Raw genomic sequence first — 19,934 nt, 5'->3', positions numbered from 1 at the left:
AAAAATCGCGGGTTTATGCTCTAACACACACAACATTGAAATGCTCTTCCTGACTGCGTCTCTGCACTCATCAAAACCTGCTCCTTCCCCCGCAGAGGAGAGGGAGGGTGTACAGGAAGCCATGTGCAGCCAGACCCACGAGAGGAGAGAGGTCATGAAGAACATCTGCTTTGCGGCAAAAGGAAAAAGAAAATCAAGCTCTCTGCTGCCACCACTTTTCTTTCTCCTGCAACCTGTAAGTATCTTGGTAGAAACCCACTAGTGACACAGTTTCTGCATGGATACCCATGCCAAGTAACCAACCCTCCTAGCCCAGGGATCAGGCTTTCCAGGCATTGCATCTGTGCCCTGGGGAGTGGTACTTAGAGGAGGAGACAAGCCCTAAGCTGGGTCAACATCAGAAACAGAGGCTGCAGGCACACTCACCTGTCCCAGGTTGTCGAAGTTATACTTGTGGTGAACCCACTTGTAGTTGGCAGCCATGCAATCAGACCGGTTGGTGATGTTCCTGATGTCGACTCCCAGGCAGTGGTAGAACTTGCCCTTGAAGAGCTGCAGGAGGGGAGTGACCCCATCAACCCCTTTCTCCCCGAGGTCCCCCATGCTTCATAGGATGTGCAAAAGCTCCCAAGATGGTGAATGGGCTACCAGGGATGTAAGCCAGGTAGAATAGAAAGGGAGGACCATTTAACAACACAGGCTCATACATTGCTAAGAGGAGCGAGGGCCACAGTGATAAACTTACACCTGGCTTTTCAGCCTTCTCCATTGCCCCAGGCCAGCACTGACCATAAGCCCTCACTATCTGACAGCCATAGGGCAGCCTTTACGGGCCTAATTAGAGCCACCAGCCTAAAAGGAAAAAAATCTTCTATTAGGTTGTCAAGAGTAGCTTCTCCCTTTTGCTTCCCAGTTACTGAAAGAGCTGATGGGAAAAGAAGATCTTATCTGAGGGTAAAGAACCAGAAAAAAACCATCCCCTTCTTCTCAGATGTTTTGTTTGGTTTTTGTTTTTGTTTTTTTCCACAAAGCTGCACTGCACTGCTGTGGCTCTTCTGCCCAGGGCTCCTTTCTCCATATGGAAGGTACTGGATTGTGCATTTATACAAATGCCTCAGAGCAGACTAAGTATAGCACACTCCCCGAGATGGAAGTAACGCCCACACCCTTGCTCCTCTGCAATGCAATAGCCAAAAATGAAGAGGATTAAATAAAATAAAAGAAGGTTGGGGGTGGATTTAGGGCTCAGAGCTGACTGGAGGCAGGGTTTGTGCAAGCAGGCGCTGACCTTCTTGCTCTTATGGTGTGGCATGGACATGTCAAGCAAACCTTGTGCCATGCCAGGCCTAGGCTCTCTCTGTAACACTGATCCCAACCCTTATCCAACTCCTTCCAGGTGCAAGCGTTAACTCCTATCTTGCACATCCAGCAACACCTGCACTTGCTGAGCACCTGTCTGTCTTTGCTAAAGGCTGTTGGGATATCACGGTGGGAGACAGCTCATGGAAAAGGGCAGTTGCAGACAGTTTGTTGGCTTGCCTGTCCCTCCCGCTCTGTTCAGTTCCCTGTGCCTGTACCTGTGGTTACAGGTGTCCATGGTAGGGGTGAAGGTATGGGGGCTGTTTGATGTCCATGGTAGAGATGAGGGCAGGGGAGTGACTGACTGATGGGCAGTAATAACCCTACCTGCACACCCAGGATGCCGAAGATGATGAAGAAAGCGCAGCAGATGAGGACAATGTTTCCTATGGGCTTGAGGGAAGAAATGAGTGTCTCCACCACTAGCTTCAGGCCAGGGGCTCGGCTGATTACCCTGGAAGGGAAGGAAGGGGATGGGTGACAGAGGGACAGGGCAGGGATGTTTGGCTTAAGCTAAGTATTTCCAGCAGCAACAGATCCCTCCTCTCCCAGTGCAGTGTCCCATCAGCGGGAATCACTTTAATGCAATAAAAAGCCTCTTCTCTCCTATGGGTTAGTTGTCTGACAAGGTATATCCAGGGCCAGGGCAATATGGCTGGCCAATGGGAACTTCCCCATAGCTAATGTCTCATCAAAGACTACACTTTGCCTGGCGCAGCAAAGATCTGACCCTGGGACCCTTCCTAGGGGGAGCCCAGTGGGAAGAGGGCCCAAGCAGGGATCAGTGGGGCTCTGACCGGAGTGGACGTAAGGTGCGCAGCAGCCGGAGGACCCGCAGCACCCCTAGGATTTTGGCACCACCAGCAGAGGCCACAGACACCACAATGTCAATGAGAGACACGAAGACCAAGAAGCCATCCAAGATGTTCCAGCTGCTGCGGAGATAAGCCTGATCCCCAAAATACAGGCCTAGAGAGACCACCTGAAAGAAAGGGGAGAGGAGGAGGGGTTAAAAGGCTTCTCTCCTTGTTGCCTGGAAGAGGCCAGATGTGGTGAGTAGGAGAGGGTGGGGAACAGTTATCAAATCCACATGATACTGGTGTGGTATATTTTCCTTTCACCTGGAAGACTAGGAGGGAAACTGTCTTTAGGGAAAGCGGTGGCACGTAACTCCAGCAATAACAGGGCCTTCTCATCTTTCCTCTGCCTCCCTGGGCAACGAGACACTGTAGGGAAGAGGCAGGAAACCTCTCCCTGCCATACCACAGACTCAGGGCAAGTCTCCCAGCCTGGAGATCACCCAGGAGGTAAAATTCGGCACCAAAACTCATACTTTGGCTCCTAAAGGAGTAGTTTGATTCTTGACACTTCTTAACACAAGCATGTGCTACAGACACCACTGGCCTTGGGGAGAGCTGAACACTCTGCAAATCATGGCCACAATTTAGGTATGAATATCAGTGTTTAAGTTCAAGCACCCAGTTTTGAGACTGTCCGTACTCAGTTTTATGACTCTTTCCCAACCAAAAGGGGCGGGGAAACAAGATTTTCCTATTGTTGTGAAGTGCTTAGACACCTATTACACAATTATTTCAACTAAGAGCATGTTATTTGTATTGTTAAGTCCCCTATGCTTGCCCCAAGAAGAAGGGAATGGACATTTGATGTTATTACAAAATTCATACCTGGAGGCCAGCTATTCCCACCAGATACTAACATCTCTTTGGATTTAAAGACTATGATAAACATCCCTTCCATGCCTGACAAGAGGGACTCAGCCTCAGACTGTTCTTTACCAAGGTAAGGGGAAGGACTGACACACTGAAAGGATGGAGAGATTTTAGAAGGGTGCTGAGCAAACCACATGTTGTTCCTGACACCGGGAAAAGGTTCTGAGCTGATCATCTCCACAGTAACTTACCTTCAGTGTCATCTCAGCTACAAAAATTGCTGTGAAAATGTAGTTGGACACAGTGAGAAAGATCCTCTCCTAGAAAAAAAAAAAACAAAACAAAACAGGAAAAGGCCTTAAATGTATTTTAACCTCTTCCAGATCTGAAAATTGGGGAAATGAGAGGTGCCTTTGGCAAAAGTCAGTGCTGGGCAGCTTTTAGCTCACACACCTTAGCTCAGCCGTGTGCCACAGCTGGACAGGATCCTACACAATTCTGCAAGAGCACAGTGGACGGGTTTTGCAATGCATCCTGCAGATGTGGTTTCAAGGCACTCCCTGACCTGTTCTGACCTGCAGTGTTAACCTGGGACTCGTTCCTGAAGAGCTGCTGAACACCAACCATTGGATTGTGCATAAGTGCAGTTAAGCCTGGGTGTCAGCTGAGGCAGAGAGGCAGAAAAAGCCATTTCACTTGCCAGCTTGAGCCATCTCCGAGACAGCTCAAAAGCAGCACACATGAAAGGTGACATGCCAGTTCTACAGAATGGAAGTTACTTCTATGTTTTAGTTTCCAGTCCCTGTCCATTTTGCCAGTCATCTCTTAACTGCAGATGGCTGGGGGACTCTCTTGCTCTCCAAGAGGGAGGGAAGTAGGATTACTCTATTATAAAGTGTGATGCTCCATTATAAGACCCTGCAGGGGAAGAACACACTATGTAAATTACTAATATTTGGACATTTGAATAGATGAGTGGGGGCTGGTGTTAATGCTGAAGCTCTTCCAGAGCTCATATGAGTTCCAGGAACACTTACGAACCTCTGTCAGAGGTTTTGCTAAAAAAGCAGGTGGGAGGAAATGTGCTCACCGTGCTTCTGTGTTCAATCTGTGGTCTCTCCAGGGCAATGGTGATGCAATTTAGGAAGATGAAGGCCAGCACAACGTAGTCAAAGAGCTTGTGAGCAATGATGGTTTGGCAGAGAAGGCGAAACCTGCAAGAGAGTTCCAGTAGGCACCTGTGCCTTGGTCACAGCAAGGCTAGGAACTATGAAGACAGAGAACTGAGAGGTCTGGCCAAAACTGAGCTCTGTCATAGCAGCTTTTCTACCACTGACACCAACGTCTGCTGCAATGGCAATATCCCAGGGTAGCTCAGGGTCACACAGGGAGCAGAGCAAGGGCAGAGCAAACTGCTGAAGCTTCACCCATTGCCCCAGTGCCAGAGTGGTTTTCTAATAGGCTCAGCACTCCTCTCTTGCTCTGCAGAGATGAGGTTGATTTTCAGTTTTCCTTTCAAACTTACACTTTGTATCACCTCAAGGTAAAGAGGCCGCATGTTGAAAGCTGAGGAGGGGCAGGTAGGTTGGCTGTCAAGGGGAACACAGTTTTGTCTGCTCTGAAAGGCACTGTACCCATTAGCATAGGTATTGTACAGAGCAAAGAGCTCTCTCTCATGACCTCTAATGAACCCCCCTTCTTTTCAAGAAGCGGTGCACATGGGTGAGAATACTGTTTGCTGGGGTACATGGACATTTTCTCCTGATGGGAAGACTCCTTTACCAGGAAGAATTTATTCCAAATTTCTTTTTTTTTTTTTCAGGCAAGAACGATTCTAACTTTGCTCTAAAAGGTGTGATACGACTACTGATATTTTGGTACTGGGACTGAAAATGAAATGGAGAGACTTTTCTGGTACCAGGGGAGCAGATATCAGTGTTATGGAGTCATAAATAATACATTTCTTCTCCTTTTTGGGTTAATGTTAGTATTCCCTGCTTTGCTTTGCTATAAATATTTATGATTACACAAAAGAAAAATGGTATACTCCAAAGGGAGGGAAAAATCACAATAGCTATTTAGGATTCCCATGCTTCCTTTCATCTCCAGAATCAAGGAATAGGTGTCATTTGGCTGTAGAAGAGGAGACAGAAGAGACAAAACACATTCCCAGCTGGTAAGTTTAAAGTTGCAACCTAACATGCTGCTCAGGGTATGTGGCCAGCATGGTAACAGAATCTGGCCCATCTTCACAACCCTGTCATGGCAAAAACTGCACAAACCTGTTTTGTGGAGAGAAGAGATATATGGACCAGTCTTCCCGTAACTCACACCAGTCTGGTTTATAGACTTCCATCATCTTCCGGATGCGAAAGCACAGGCTCTGGAGGGATGCAGCAGAAGCAAGTGCCACTGATTATCTTCCCACTTGCCCGAGAGAGGCACTCTTCTTTTCACATACGATCCCAAAACACCACTGTCTGCAGTTCCCCAGGTGCACTACATGCCTTGTTTTAAGTCTCTGAATGAGAAATTGAACTCAAGGAGCAACAAGCCACTGAAAAGGAGGTAGGAGCTACATTGCCAGGGCCTGTTTATCTCTTAGCATCTCATTTCCTTCCCAAATCATTACAAATAAAACTGCTGGTGTCCTTTCTAGAGCAGAATGCTGTCCATGATGCCTTCTCAGAGCTGTTGGAGTGGCTCTGTTACATGAGGACAGTGTTTCATTGCCAGCTCAGCTAAATGAGAGTCTAGGACAGGAAAGCCTTCTGTTGGCACTTGGACTCAGAGGTGATTTAATGTCATATAGTATATATGTCTGTTCAAATTCCTACTGACCATCCCTCCACTTTTCCCCTCCTTTGATCTGCTCACAGACTGGTCATTGTGGTCTCCTAGGTTGGTGCCACAAAACTCGCTTGCCTTGTCTCATTTTCCCATGCTTCTTGCTCTGATCTGCTGATGTTGCCCATGCAAAGCTCTCACTACTCACACAGCCTGACCTTTCCTAACTTGTAGAAATCACTGGCTGCACTGCTTAGAAATTACAGCCTCCGAGTGAACATGCACGGACCCCACACCGGTCTTCTTCCCACCATCCATCTTCACGACTGCCATTCAGGCCACCTGACAATGTAGTTTGAGCTTGCCTGGGCCTAGAATATCCCATCTACATTCAGTGTTGTCCTCCAGCTGTACTTAAAGCACCATTGCAAGCTCTCCCAACCACATGGCAGGGAGGCTGAAACATGAAGATGGATTTGGGGGTTCCCACAGCACTGTAGTGTAATCCCATGTTCCCTCTACCAAGTACTCACGTAATCTATCTCTTCATCATCCTCTCCCCGTTCCTTGCGGTTGTCCATCTTTGGGAAGATCTCCTTGGCAATGCTGGGCATTTTGCCATTGCAGTCCTGATGCTCACTGACCCCAGTGGCTGCTCCCAGCTTACGAGTCACTCTGTGGCTGGATGGGACCGAGGCCAACTCCAGCAGGTCACAGGAGCCTTTGTTGTCCAGGGAGAGTGTCCGGCGGTGATGAAACGCCCTTCCTGCCCCATCTGGCTCCCCATCTGCTGCTCTGTGCCTCTCTCCAGACAGGAGGGATTCGTGCTCGGCAGAGGGAGGTTTATGCTTCAGGCTGTGCCCTCGAGCCAGGGTGTTCCAGCTGGAGCGACGGCTGCTCCAGGCCCCGCTGCGGCCCCAGGCACCGTAGTGGGAACTGCGGGAGCTGGACTGTAAGAGAGTGGGACTTGGGCTCAGCGACTCCAGGCACAAGGAGGAAGCATGCAATCCTGTATCAGATCGCAGACTTCTTCCTGGGCTCCTAAGCCAGGAGGCTGCCATTTTCTAGCTGTCAATGAAGTTGCATGATGGGAATTTAGCAGCAATCTCTGTAAATCTGACAATAAATTGATGATGAGTTAGCAGTGGTGTTGGCTGTGATTACTTAATAGCACCATCTGTGTGCAAAGGACTTACAGGAAAGGTAAATAATAAAGACAAAGGCCAGGTTCCTGATGTTGTTACTTAAACCGGTACACAGCAAGAACAAAGCTCTCAAAAATCTGACTGGCAGCTTTTTACACTGCCCTGGGGTAAAGGATAACACAAGATATAGGGTGATAGATGATCTGCCACACTATCTTTGAGTACAGCCTTAGTAAAAGGAAGAAATAAGAGAAACGGTCTTGTTGGTTACAGTCTGGTCTAACCACATCAGCAACTCGTCATGTAGTATGTGGCTGCCAGCTGTCTCTGTTTAGAAGTAATAGAGGCATGAACCCTTTCAGCACTAATGCATCCCCCCAAAGCTGTGCGTGTCAGTAAGTAGAAAGCCCAGAAGCTGATGTTACAACGTGGACAGGTCTGAGATGCGTTGGCTGAACAGTCAGCAGTACTTGGGGAAGTGCTAAGGGGCACTGCCATTGGGAGCTCCAAGTCAAGATTTCTCTCTTCATTGTTACAAAAGCTTCCAGAAAACCCATCTGCTATGGGACTTGGCTGTTCTGGCATCATGCAGATATTTCTGTGCTCTTAACTAAGTCAGGGCACCATTTGGTATCCTGTGCTCTAGGAAAATAAGGATAGGGCAAGGGGGCGAAAAGTGTTTCATTCTCAGTGGGAGACTCCAACTCCTTAGTGTTCCTCCTCTTCCACCAAGAGAATATGAAAGAGCTGAACTCCACACTCAATAGAATATAGATCAATAACCTGGAAACAGACATCAATAATCTGGAAATTTAGATAAATATTGTGAACTGACCTGGCTTCCTAAAGAGAGACAATATGCTTGTGTTAGAAGCCTACAGCAGCAAAGCAATCTTTCATAGTCATTGAAAGGTGATGACAGAAAGACAACAGAGTACTTGGACTTCAAAAGAAGGGTATGATACACTTTTCTACTCACTCACTCACTCACCAAGGACCGCTGGTCATAGGTCATTCTCCCCAGGGACATCACACTGCTCTTCCGGGAGCCAACAGCAACACGGATCTGGTCAGGCTGCAGGGAATTGCGTGAAGAGTTGGTGACACCCCCAGCAGCCACTGATGGGTTGGAAGAGGGCAAGGATGGGTCCAAGTGTCCATTAGGTGTCACAGGAATTGCACAGAGCTTGGGATCTGGGTGAAAATATACAGAAAGAAGAAGAAAGAGAAAAGAAGAAGTTGGGTTCCTCACTATCCAGTGACTGTTTCAATGTCTAAGCTGTTTAGCACATTAGCAGCAGCTAACAATATTAGCTGGTTAGCATCAATCAGCATTAATTCCTTCTGATTTAGGGTGTTGTGGCAAAAGCAGTGAAAACTGGGAAGACTTTGAAGTATTCTCCTCAGTCCCCAAAACTAATGGCAGTAACCTGAGGCCAGACAGACAAGCAGAGTGCTGGTCAGGCAGATTCAGGCTGACAGGCAAAGCAAGAAGCCAAACCCTGGTTACAAGGGAAGCAGCGCACGCTTCTGCATGTCAAGAATAGAAATCTGCATCTTCAGGTCTGAACAAATACCATTGACTGTCAGACTGGCTATTTAAATAAGTTAGGCTGGGACATTGAGGAAGAGACCAAGATGTGGGGAGATCTGCAGCCACCTCTGTGTTGGGGTCAACTTTAAATTCCTGCAATCGTACTCTTCATCCCAGTCTACTACACTGGGCTTCTTCAAATGACTCATCATTGATCTTGAAGATTCAGGACACTCTTGAGGACTATGTTAGGTGCTGTGGATGACCATCAGCACTTGTTGAGATGGATGGAGAGGATGGGTACTGGGGCTTAATGCTTGAAAGGACTGGAACAATCATTTTAATTTGGCCTATTGGATAAATAAGATCACGTATCCTTACCTGCACACAGTGTCACAGATGTGAGTGCATCTACAGCCTCTTCCCCATCTGCCTTCCTAAGGGATTGGCTGCCTACATTCAAGGTAAGCTCTAATATGGTGCAGCCATGCACCAGGATTGAACTGCTGTGGAAACAGCCAAGTTACAGGAAAGAGCTTTGACAAGCCAAAACTGGAGCCACTGCTCCTTGCTACGGGAGCTGCATTTAAGCTCAGACCTATGGCTGTGGTCCTTGTACGGGTTATACTGTGAATATTCTTGCACCTTGATGATCCTGATCTTGTCTTGCTGACTCGACTTCTTGGCTCAGACTTACCTCATCACTGTGGACTTGCCTGGCAGTCATTGAACCACTGGCTGACCCTGGCAAGCGTCAGCAAATCTGCTTTGCTCACCTTGTGCAAGTACTGTGCCTTTTTGGTTGTGATCCCTGCTCTCTTGCCTGGCTGTCCCTCCTCCTCAGCTCCTGGCTCACCATCTGCTGCAGAGCAAGCTACTCTTGCTGCTCCCTGCCACCAAGACCTGTTTGAGGTATAATGCCTCTTGTAGAAATACTCACAGTCTTCAAAGAAATATTTCAAGGAGTGGAGACCTTACCTTGTAGTTTGTAGGCAGACTATTCCAACAGCTAATTATCTTCCCTTAAAAATATGTAGCTTTTTTCAGTCTGAATTTGTCTAGCTTCAGCTTCCAACCCTTACAACTTCATTATCCTTTTTTCTGCTCAATTAAAGAGCCATCTACCATCAGAAATTTCTCCTTATGGTCGGTGCTTACAGAGTGTGTAATCAAGTCACTTCTCTGGTTTCTCTAAGGTTCTTTAGCCTCTTGCTATGAGTCAAGACTTCAAGATTTGTCTAAGTCCTTTTTAACATGTTAAAATTCTCTATCTAAATGTGGGTCCCAGACTTGGACACAGCGGTCCTGAAACAGTGCCCCTGAAGTTAAGCAGAGACAGTCTCACTTCTCACTCCTATTTGCCATTCTTTAGGTTATTCAAGAACTGCTCCTCTTCGCTATCACATTCCTCAGGACGCCAACACAGCTACGTGTTTTTTCCATAGATAGCACTGCAAAGTAGTATAGAGTTCAAAATTAAAACCAGTATGTTCTTGGAAATGCAAGTGAATTTGCTTCAGAATCTGCTTTCAGGTTTCTCATTCAACAGCAATAGGAGGTGAGCAAACAAGGCCGAGCTATTGTACCTGAGCCTTCCTGGACCTCTTGGCACTGATCTAAATCTTCCATGTTTGACGAGCTCTGATCTTCATCTGAGTATGACCGGTTGGCATCACCCTGGAACACACAAATTGAGAAGCTGGCAACTCATAAACAGAAAAGACCATATGTTCCTGGCTTTCATTGCTGAAACAATTCTAAAATTCTCCTTGGCAGCCAGGTATCAGTGTCATCACTGGAAAGAGTCTCTTGTGACCTGGGATGGCGAAGGTACTTCATTCTTGCTTTTGGAGTGTCAAAGGACTCACCCCAGTAGGGTAGGGTCTGTTGCACAGGATGGAAATTGTGACCTCCCTACCAGAGGGCATGTCTCCTTCTTGCAAGGATCAACACCAGGGTTGGTTTGGGAGTTTCATTTTGGTTGTGGTTTGCTTGTTTGTTGTATTGTAGTTGTTTGGGTTTTTTTTTAATTAAACCCACTCTGAACTGAACAATAGAAATGACAGAGGTGTGATAGCCTGGGCGTCCTCCACCCTAATACCCTCAAAGTATCTCAAAATCGTCCCTTTTTAGCACCTCTATTCCTCATCACAATGGGGACTCATCAGCAACTCACCTCAGCCTGGAAGCCCTCCACAAGAATAGCCACTAGCAGATTGAAGAGGACATAATTGCCAAATGTCATGAGAGCCACAAAGTAGAGGGATGCCCATGGCGAGGTGGAGGCCATGCCATTATAGAGCACAACATTCCAGTCTTCCTGGGTTAGGATCTGCAACCAGGAGCAGAGGCTACATAAACTTGAAGGAAGAACATGAACGGAATTCCCAGGAAAAAAAAAAAACAATGAAAGGATACACATCAGGACCACATCAGGCCTCTTAACTTCCCCATAACCACATGCCCACTGCCCACTGTCACTGTCCAGCTGTTGTACTGCCCTGATAACATTAGCTGAGCAAGAAGAAACAAGAACAACCATGATGGCAGCCATGTGCTAGGGTGGTGGCATCAAACACAGGAGTAGCCACAACAGAAGTGACCTTTGCAAAGTGTCTCCTAGAAAGGAAGGAGACCTCCCCATCTGAGAGATAGAACAGCCACTTGGTTACAACACACAACTGTTCTTCTCCAAACACTGCATGCCAGAGTCTTTAGTATGAACTTACTTGTTGCCAGGAGCAAACGCAATGCTCCACAATGAGAAAAAGCACCTCCTGATCCTCTTCACATTGCCCTGGCCCACCCACAGAAAGCAAAATGGGCTCACCTGGAAAACAGTGACGATGGCCCACAGCAGGGAGTCAAAATTCTTCCGGTCAGGAACTGTATCTCCTGTGTCTGTCCTGAGGCTGAACTTGCAACCAAAGATGTGCATTCCCAGGATGCTGTTAGGAAAGGAATAGGAGATAGTGTCAAATATAAATAACTCTGCCACCACAATATGCTCATCAGAGGGATTCTCTTTTCCTCCCAACAATCTAATGCAGCATGACAAGTATGAGGGGCAGAACAACACAGCCAGATTACTGGGCCTATCTGTGAAGAAGAAGCTTTGTATTGCATCTCTATAGCTTACCATAAAACCTTGTTTCCCATCTGCACTTCCTCAGAGCTCAAGTATTCCCTCCAACCTGTCCCTCAGATCTGCTCTCCCCATCATTCTTGCTTGCTCTCCTTTTCCTTCATCTCCCTACCACTGGGTCCATGGGATGCACTGACAAACTTCCTGAGGTGCTTCCTGCTGCCCTTCTGTCAGAGACAACTTCCAAACCGAACTGTCCTTGCAGCTGCTGCTTATTACCAAAAGACTTCACCTATCCTGCAATGGGACATGATGTTCAATGTGCACATTTGGTGGCAGTTTCTCCACCCCATCCAGGCCAAATTTTCAACTGCTGAACGCAATTTAGGTCAGCAGTAACCTCAGTCCTCATGAGCAAACAGATGTCTCTCAGTGCTGCCTGAGCTTAGAGCAAGGGGCAAGACAAGTCACACATTCACGCTCTGGAGTTGTCATCCACATGAGCCATGTAGTGGCTCTCCCAAACACTGTCAGGCAACTGTCTCCTCACCTGAATATAAAGATGAAGAGCATGAGGAGCATGCAGAAGGTGGCAACGTTGTCCATAGTCTTCATCAGCACCACAAGCTGGCGGCGCAGTGCGGGCATGAAACGCACCAGCTTCAACACCCGCAGGAGACGGAAAGTCCTCAGCACAGAGAGGCCACCGTCTGCTTGGCCAATAATCTCCCAGATGCTATGGCCCAGAGAGGCACAGGGAGCGTGAGGAATAGAAGAAGAATAAGAGAAGTAAACAAACAGGAGAGAGAGAGGAATAACAATGCTAATCCAAGTTATCACCTCTGCCCTGGCAGAACGCTTATAAGGGTTTCAGAGAAAATCTGTTTGAACAGGTATTTTTTAAAATTAGAAGTATAAACTACAGTGTATGTGTAGTTTATATGTGTAGAAAGCTGCATTTCTCCCTTCAGAACACGAACATGGCACTGCACGTTGCAGGAATGAGGAAAGGATTAAGTTTCAGCAAGGCAAGTTCTTCCATCACACATTAAACCTCTGTAGCATCATTCATTTATACGTTTGCAAAATATTTCACAGCTAATATTTTTTGTGGATTTACAAGACAGCTGTGACTGCCTCCATTCTACAGAGGAGACAATGGAGAGGCAGAAATGCTATCAGGTTTGCCTAGGGTCACTAAGAGTCAGGAAAAGACATCTTCATCTCGCAAGAGACTTGGCCTTATGCACCAGCTCAGCTCTTCCTTTTTGAAAAGGCACATAAGAACATGCAAGCTCTACAGTACTCTTTTATGTGTCTATTTCAGTTGACCCCAAAGGCCTTTGTCACCTGATGATGACGATGATACTGTCAAAGATGTTGTAGGGGTTGCGGAGGTAATCAAAGAGTCCAAAAGCAGCAAGTTTCAGGATCATCTCCAGGGCAAACATGCTTGTAAAGACAACGTTGCTGATCTCCAAGATGTTGGTCAATTCTTCTGGCTGGAGAAAAAGCAAAATTAGAGATTCAGAATGGAAAGAGCCCTGAAATGATGGGAAATAAACTTCCACCATTCCCAGGGGACAGGTTTTTAGGGAGCTGTGAAGCTCCCATGGGTGGGATTAGAGTGGAGCTGGATAGAGCCAACTTGCATTCCAATTCCTTTGCACATTTACTACCTTCATCAAAGATGATGTCCCTAACAAAACTTTTACTGGAGGTGGTTAGGAGCCCCACAGCCATTCACACAGCCAAGACTGTCAAAGTGTCTCCTGCATCCTGCTCCATACCCTAGTCCCCTGGCTAAAGGCTTCTTTACTTTTTGCAAGAATTGGAGTAGTTTTTGAAGCAGGGCAAAAGTCATCTGTAGTCAATCTCTTTCTCCAGTTTCTTCCTCTGAGGTTTCCATAGGTAGCTGGCACCATTTTTTTGCTGAAATTCTGAAAACATTTGAATGATAAGAAAACAGTTCCCCATATTCCTCTAAACCTCACTGCATTTCTTTGCTCCTTTCCTCCTTGTTTTTTTCCCTTCCCCATTTTTTTTCTCTCCCCAACAAATCCTTGGTGTGCATAAGCTTTCCAGTCCTGATCCAGCAGTCTTTTCTGACACCTCTATCCTCAAAGTGGCTTCAATAACTACCCAAGTGAATACCATACTGGATGAAGAAGGCAACAGCAAGAAGGGGCACACTGATAGCGCCTACCTGTAAGGGACAAGAAGAGCAGGACAGAGTGAGGAAAAGAGGAAAATAGATGGCAAGAGGAGAAAGACAAGATGCACAAGGTGAAAACCTCCAGGGATGACATAAGATGATTGTGTTGAAAGAAAAAAAAAAACCAAGAAGGAAAAAAAAAGGCAATCTGACCCCTGCCTCAGGCATTTTTTTCTGTTGAACCCCTGACACATCTTTCAGTCCCTGTAATACAGCCTTCTCCAGTAGAGACAGATGTGTTTGTGCATATGAGAGAAAGTGTTTTAATGACTCCACCAGCAGAACAAGTCTGAGCAAATTAAATTACTCCTCCTTTTGTTTTCTGAATTAATGACTTTTTCTTCAATACGTGCAGCCTTGGAAACTTCTCTGATAAGGTCAGGAAAGGGTCTAGACCATTTCCTCGGGAATGCTGAATTGTTTCTTCAGTGGTAGACAGAGGTTGTGCTGATGTCATTGATGAGGGATGCCAGAATCTTGTTATCTCCTGTGAAATTTGGGTGCAGGCATTCCCTACACTGAATTTAGGATGGACTCATCTGCTTAAAGCACATCTCACCTAGGGACTATGACTGCACCAGCCCAGACAGCCAGGGCTGAGGTCTCAAACAAGGTCAGACGAGGGGGCAACACATGTGCAAGCCTGTTGATGTTTGCATGTACTCAGACACGTGTACATAGCCTAGGGAGACTGCCATGGCAATGGTAAGGTACAAAATATTCCCAAAGCTAGAGAAAAACTTCCTCCCAGTATAATGGGTTGCATCTCAGTGCCAGGCTAGACAACCCATGACCTTCAGACCGCATCAGATTGCCAGGCTAGTTCACCTGGCTGTAGCATGCTGTTGGCCACCACCTTCCCAAGCAGCAGCCGGCGGGAGTCATGGTGTCTCCCTGAAGATTGCAAAACTGTTGTTATTCTGTGTTGCCTATGCCTGTTACTGGTGGAAAAGGAAGTGAGGGAGGAATATAGTTCTCTGTCTGACCCTTCCTTTGAAGCTGGGAGTTACTTTAACCCCTGCTCTGTGAATCTCAGGGGCCCAGATCCTCTCAGGTGAGCAAATGGACTTGAAACTGCTCCTCGTGTCTGTGGTTTCATATGCCCTTTGCTAATATTTGCACTTCTCATTGCAGAATTTTACTGAAATATTCCATTTCTTTAAAATAAAAAAGGGTGTGTGGCTCAATTTCCATCCATAATTATGTTTGTACAACAAAACCATCCCAAAAATGAGGAGGAAAGGAGGGGACATAAGAGCAAAGAGAAAGAAAGAATGAACAAGTGCACACAGAAAAGGAGAGATGAAGATCACCTCACAGAGAGCCAGGCAATGACACTTGCTGGGAACATGAGGTTTATATGCTAAAGAGAGATACCAATTTCAGCCTGAATCAAATGATTATCTCAGTGAGAATGAGCGATGTAAAAAAGTGACAGGCTATGATGGGGGATTGTCCTCCTCTCTACTGTTCACACATTCTTTCTTGTGCTGTTGTAACGAGCAATTGGCTTTCGAAAAGCCATGCTTGCATCTTACTTGTGGGAAAGGTCACCTGTTCCCCCTTCTCTCCTTCCCTCCCTGACATCTGCTTCTCCAGTCAAACCTCCACTTGTTAATCTTTTTCTAATGGGCCATCAATCAGCCCCAGCAAAGCCTCCTTCCTAGAGAAAGGAGCAGGAAGGACTGGGCAGGGAAAGGAAGGAGAGTTGGGCAGAGAGAAAAACAGCAAAAGAGGAATTAAAATATAAAGCTGAATAAAGAGGATAGTTAAATAAACTCACTGGCACTCACAAGAAGTAGAGAAGGAAAGATTTTTAAAAATGGAGTAAGAAAGACGAGAAGGCTGGGGAAGGAAGAGCAACACAGAAGGCATGAAGTCAGGAAAAAGAGGAGAAAAAGAGTAGAGGCAGCTGGAGAGGCCCAAGGCAGCACCTTCACTGGCTAAAGGCAGGTCCTGCATGGCAGCCGCTTCTGAAGATACAGATAGTTCACCAGAGTGCAAAGAGCCACCAGCTGGGAGCTGGGGCCTTAGGGTGAGGGACAGCAGGTGCTTTTTCCTGTGCAGGGATACCCTCGCATCTGGGGGAGCATGGCCATGAATGACAATGGACCAAGCTGGTGCTGGGGACACAGCTGGTGCTGGGGACTCTCTGGACAGAGAAGTGTGACCTTGATAAAGGGGGCAAGGAAACAAGGAAAAATTAGTTCTTTCCTTTTCTTCCTACCAACACACAAGATCCCCAACACAACGGATGTGTCACTTCACAGCTGTGAGATCTCCCCAGGGTCCCACAGACAGCACTCAGGCATTTATCATCAAAACTGTTAGCAAGTCCTCTTCCCTCCAGGCCACCCAGGTTTACCTAGAAACTGTAAATTTAAGTGACCACAAGGCCTGACTCATGGCTATTTTAAGTTCAAGCAAAACTAGAGAACAACAGAAATCTCCTCATAAGAAAACTCTGTTTATATCATCAAGTGAGGATAGACTCATTTACCCATTGCAACAGCAGTGAACATTGAACAAAACTATGGGACCTGAGTATTGGGGGGTGGAAGGGTGGCTTGAAGGGGAAAGAGAACCCAGGGAGGAGAGCATGCCCAAAGCCACTGTTCTAACCAGATTGGTTCACCTACTCTGAGTATTGATATATTTCCAAATCCATTAATCTACCTAAATCAGATTTTCATGGCACTAAGTCCTTCATCCCTACCACTATAGATCAAATACTGAGTGCAGAGTGTATGACTCAGGGTCTGTGTCAGGGCTCCTGCCCAGTAATCAGAAACTAGACCTGGAAGAACGGAGGACAGCTACTTTTTTCTCCCTTTAAGTTTCTTATTAACTAACACTGGAATTCTTATCTCAGATGAGACCAAAAAAGTAAATAGTCCATTATCCGGCATCAGAAACTCCTGCAGTATAGGAAGGGTTAAGAATATGTCAACCACCATCAAGCCCCTGCAGGAGGAGTTTCTCTTAACCAGGAGAAAATTGGCAACTGTCTAGAAACTATAGAGTAATTGATGTGATCTGTGCAGACCGTAGCAAACTGTGCCTGCACATCACTGCCTTTGAAAGTATGACAGAGAAATACTCTATACAGAGGTGTCTCCAGTCTGCCCATTTTAACTCACTATTTTCAAAGTCACTGGTCAATAATCAGAAGAGTCATTAAAATCAGCCACAGAACATATCAAATAGCTTTTTCTTACTGTTATCACCACCCCACAACCAATGAAGGATTTTCTGATGTTTTGTAATACCCTGGGTTTATAAGACTGAAGTAATATGGTTTCATCTACCACCCCAGGGAGACTGTTCCATTGTTTACTAAATGTCAGTATGATGAGCTGGCTTGGACTTTTGCTGAATGTTTCTGACAAGCAGCAAATACTAAAAAGAGAAGCAATAACTGTAAAATATGAACTTGTGGATGCAATAAATACTGGTATAAAAGGAAATCATGCAGACCAAAGGATATGAAGGTGCTAATCCACAGGACTGGTCTAGTTAGGAAACAAGGGATTGTCTCCCGATCCACACAATACAATCCTCATAAAATATTCATCTGATGTACTAAGGTATAGTGCAAGTAGATACTGGAGAAGATAAACCAAGTTACTCGCCAAATATTTCATTGGCTACTAACGGCAAAGAAGCTTGAGTCCAACAGGCCATTCAAGTAATATATGAGAAAGGCAGCCTGGGACTTTCAGCTAGGACCAGCCTTTCATCCTCATGCTGAATGTGGGAGAAGAGCAAGCAGCACCAGATCCTCTGTGAATATAACAAAAGTGTAAGCCTCTTTAAAGGATCCTTCTGGACAGCCACAAGCGCCTAATATCTTTATTTTCCACACTGGATTTTAAAAATAGGGACTTCCAAGTAAAAGCAGATCTGAAGAATTTAAAAAAAACTATTCCAAGCAGGACAAAGCTTGAAATGATGGATTTGGGCTTGTGCAATGTCCCAGCAATATCTGAAGGACTAATACTAAGGACATTACATGGTATAATACATACTGATGGATCTGAGTAAACTCATCTATTTACAGGTGATAACGTAATAAGCTGAAGAATTTAAAATTACTCATAACAGTCAAGTTGATTCCAAAATGGGTTGATTACCCTTACTAGAAATGCGGCCACACAAACACGACAGGACCAGGGACTGGATGGATAAGCTAAACAAAGTCAAATTCCAAGGTGATTTGAATCTGAGTAAAGTGCTTTGAGTCACTGAGGTAAAGTGTCCTCGAAGAAAAACATAGCGAAGACTAAACCCATGAACTGTAAAAAAAAAGATAATTTTAATTCATGCTTTTCTTTCTGTTGGTCAAGGTTCAGGAATTGAAGGCAGATACACACATGGGCTCTGTACTTCCTGTGTTTCTGAGCCTGAACATTGCCCCTGGCTCCTGCAATCTCTCTCACTCCTTAACCTAGCTGTTGCTAGGTGGTCATCGGGTCAGATCACCTGGGTATAGCCCATGAGCAAGTGCAGCTTTTGAGGAGTTGACGGGCATGCCATGAGCTGCTCCCAGGACTGCTCAAATTTGTGACACCTTCATACGTCCTCTTGCCCAGGCAGATATGTCCCCAGAGAGTGGCTGGGGTTGTGATCTCCCATGCATCAGAAAATAAAGTCTGGGAGGTCTCTATACACATTAGCTCTGGGCCGGGAGAGGTTCATATGTTGAAGCAGCTGAAGCAACAGAAGCTACTTCAGTCATAGGATGGCATCACCCTGCGAATTAGAGATCTCTGTGGGCAGAGAAGCTTTGCTCGATATTATTCCAAGAAAATTTGCTACTGTGAGGGTGGTGAGGCACTGGCGTGGTTTACCCAGAGAAGTCATGGAAGCCCCATCCCTGGAGGGGTTCAAAGCCAGGTTGGATGAGGCTTTGAGCAACTTGATCCAGTGGGAGGTGTCCCTGCCCATGGCAGGGGGGGTTGGAACTAGATGACCTTCAAGGTTTTTTCTGACCCTAATCATTCTCTGATTCTATAAAAACGAACAGAGCAAAAGGAAATGCAAATGCCTGTCTGCTTTTGAGCTAACTGTTGACTGAAAAAGACCTGGAATTCATGTTATACTCTGGATATATATATTTTTTAATCTTCTTGAGCCAGAGAAACAGGATTCTGTATAAACATTTTAAATAAACAGGATGCACCACACTTTTGAGTTATGATCAATTTGGCTGACATCTTTTTCTAGTACAAACAGCATGCAGGGTCACAAGCTTTTCCTAGCTATTCATGGATAAAAGTGATAGCGTAACTTTAAAGATGTGTCATTAATAACTTGCTACTAGAAACCTCAAGACTGCAGGCAGCTCCCACTCTACTGTGGGTTGTACAAAAAGAGTAGAGGCCGCCTAGAAGTGTTTAAATCTGCACACACAATTGCCAGAACATGAGAGCAAATTCTCTACCTCCAGCTCAAATATTCTTCTGCTAAACTCTTAATTCATGCTGTCTCCGATAAACCAAAATGAACAATGGCTCTCCTTGCTTGGTGCTCACATCTTTAAAACATTAGTGGGCAGTTTTCATATTGTCCTGGGCTTCAGCCCTTAGTCATCTCTCTGCTACGTGATAAATACGTCGATTTTTTAATCTATTTTCATGAGTCAACCCCTCCAGCCTTTTCTTCATTCTCCTCTCTGCTGAACTCCTGCCAGTACTTTTCTGTTACCGAAGCATCCTGTGCAGGTGTGCATTCTGGGATCAAATTAAGGTTTCCCATTCTTGTATCAGAAACTAGCTGGGCTTTGAAAAATAGTCTAATGCTTGGTACATGGATGGGATCCAGACATCTAGGGCTTCAAGTACTAGCTCACACAGTGTGTTGCCTCAAAGAGGGAATTTAAGATATTCTGGGTCTCAAGATATCTCCATCCTGATACAGCACAGGACAAATCTTGAGTGCCTTGCTTGAACCAGACTCACTGACTGTCTCTTTGCTAATTGAGACTGTGTTCAAGGGTAAACTTCACCTTGGCTCCAAAGCTTCAAAGCAGTTAGCATCTCAGTAGAGGAACAATCTTTTATTGCTTTGATCTGGACAGACACATGCTAAAAAACATGGTCACATTCAGACTGATGGCATAGATCCAAGACATGGATGT

At 45.8% G+C, this 19,934-nt stretch overlaps 1 protein-coding gene across 6 annotated transcripts in view; it reads right to left on the bottom strand.

Moving 5' to 3' along the window:
* The window catches only part of CACNA1I (calcium voltage-gated channel subunit alpha1 I), a 176,558-nt gene that overhangs the window by 24,994 nt on the left and 131,630 nt on the right, over window positions 1-19,934 (bottom strand). For all 6 annotated transcript variants that reach the window (XM_054086735.1, XM_054086745.1, XM_054086753.1 and 3 more), the window contains 13 exons: window positions 12,931-13,082; window positions 12,131-12,316; window positions 11,326-11,443; window positions 10,672-10,827; window positions 10,082-10,172; window positions 7,953-8,155; window positions 6,350-6,766; window positions 5,312-5,412; window positions 4,120-4,243; window positions 3,281-3,349; window positions 2,157-2,341; window positions 1,687-1,813; window positions 427-552 (listed from right to left, as the gene is read on the bottom strand). In XM_054086735.1, the coding sequence (XP_053942710.1) occupies window positions 427-552; window positions 1,687-1,813; window positions 2,157-2,341; window positions 3,281-3,349; window positions 4,120-4,243; window positions 5,312-5,412; window positions 6,350-6,766; window positions 7,953-8,155; window positions 10,082-10,172; window positions 10,672-10,827; window positions 11,326-11,443; window positions 12,131-12,316; window positions 12,931-13,082 (2,055 nt within the window). The remainder of the gene's footprint in view (window positions 1-426; window positions 553-1,686; window positions 1,814-2,156; window positions 2,342-3,280; window positions 3,350-4,119; window positions 4,244-5,311; window positions 5,413-6,349; window positions 6,767-7,952; window positions 8,156-10,081; window positions 10,173-10,671; window positions 10,828-11,325; window positions 11,444-12,130; window positions 12,317-12,930; window positions 13,083-19,934) is intronic.

The sequence above is a fragment of the Cuculus canorus genome, chromosome 1 (genome assembly GCF_017976375.1).
Source record: "Cuculus canorus isolate bCucCan1 chromosome 1, bCucCan1.pri, whole genome shotgun sequence".
NCBI lineage: Eukaryota > Metazoa > Chordata > Aves > Cuculiformes > Cuculidae > Cuculus > Cuculus canorus.
The sequence above is the reverse complement of the archived record's forward strand: the minus strand, read 5'-3'. Positions and strand labels throughout refer to the sequence as shown.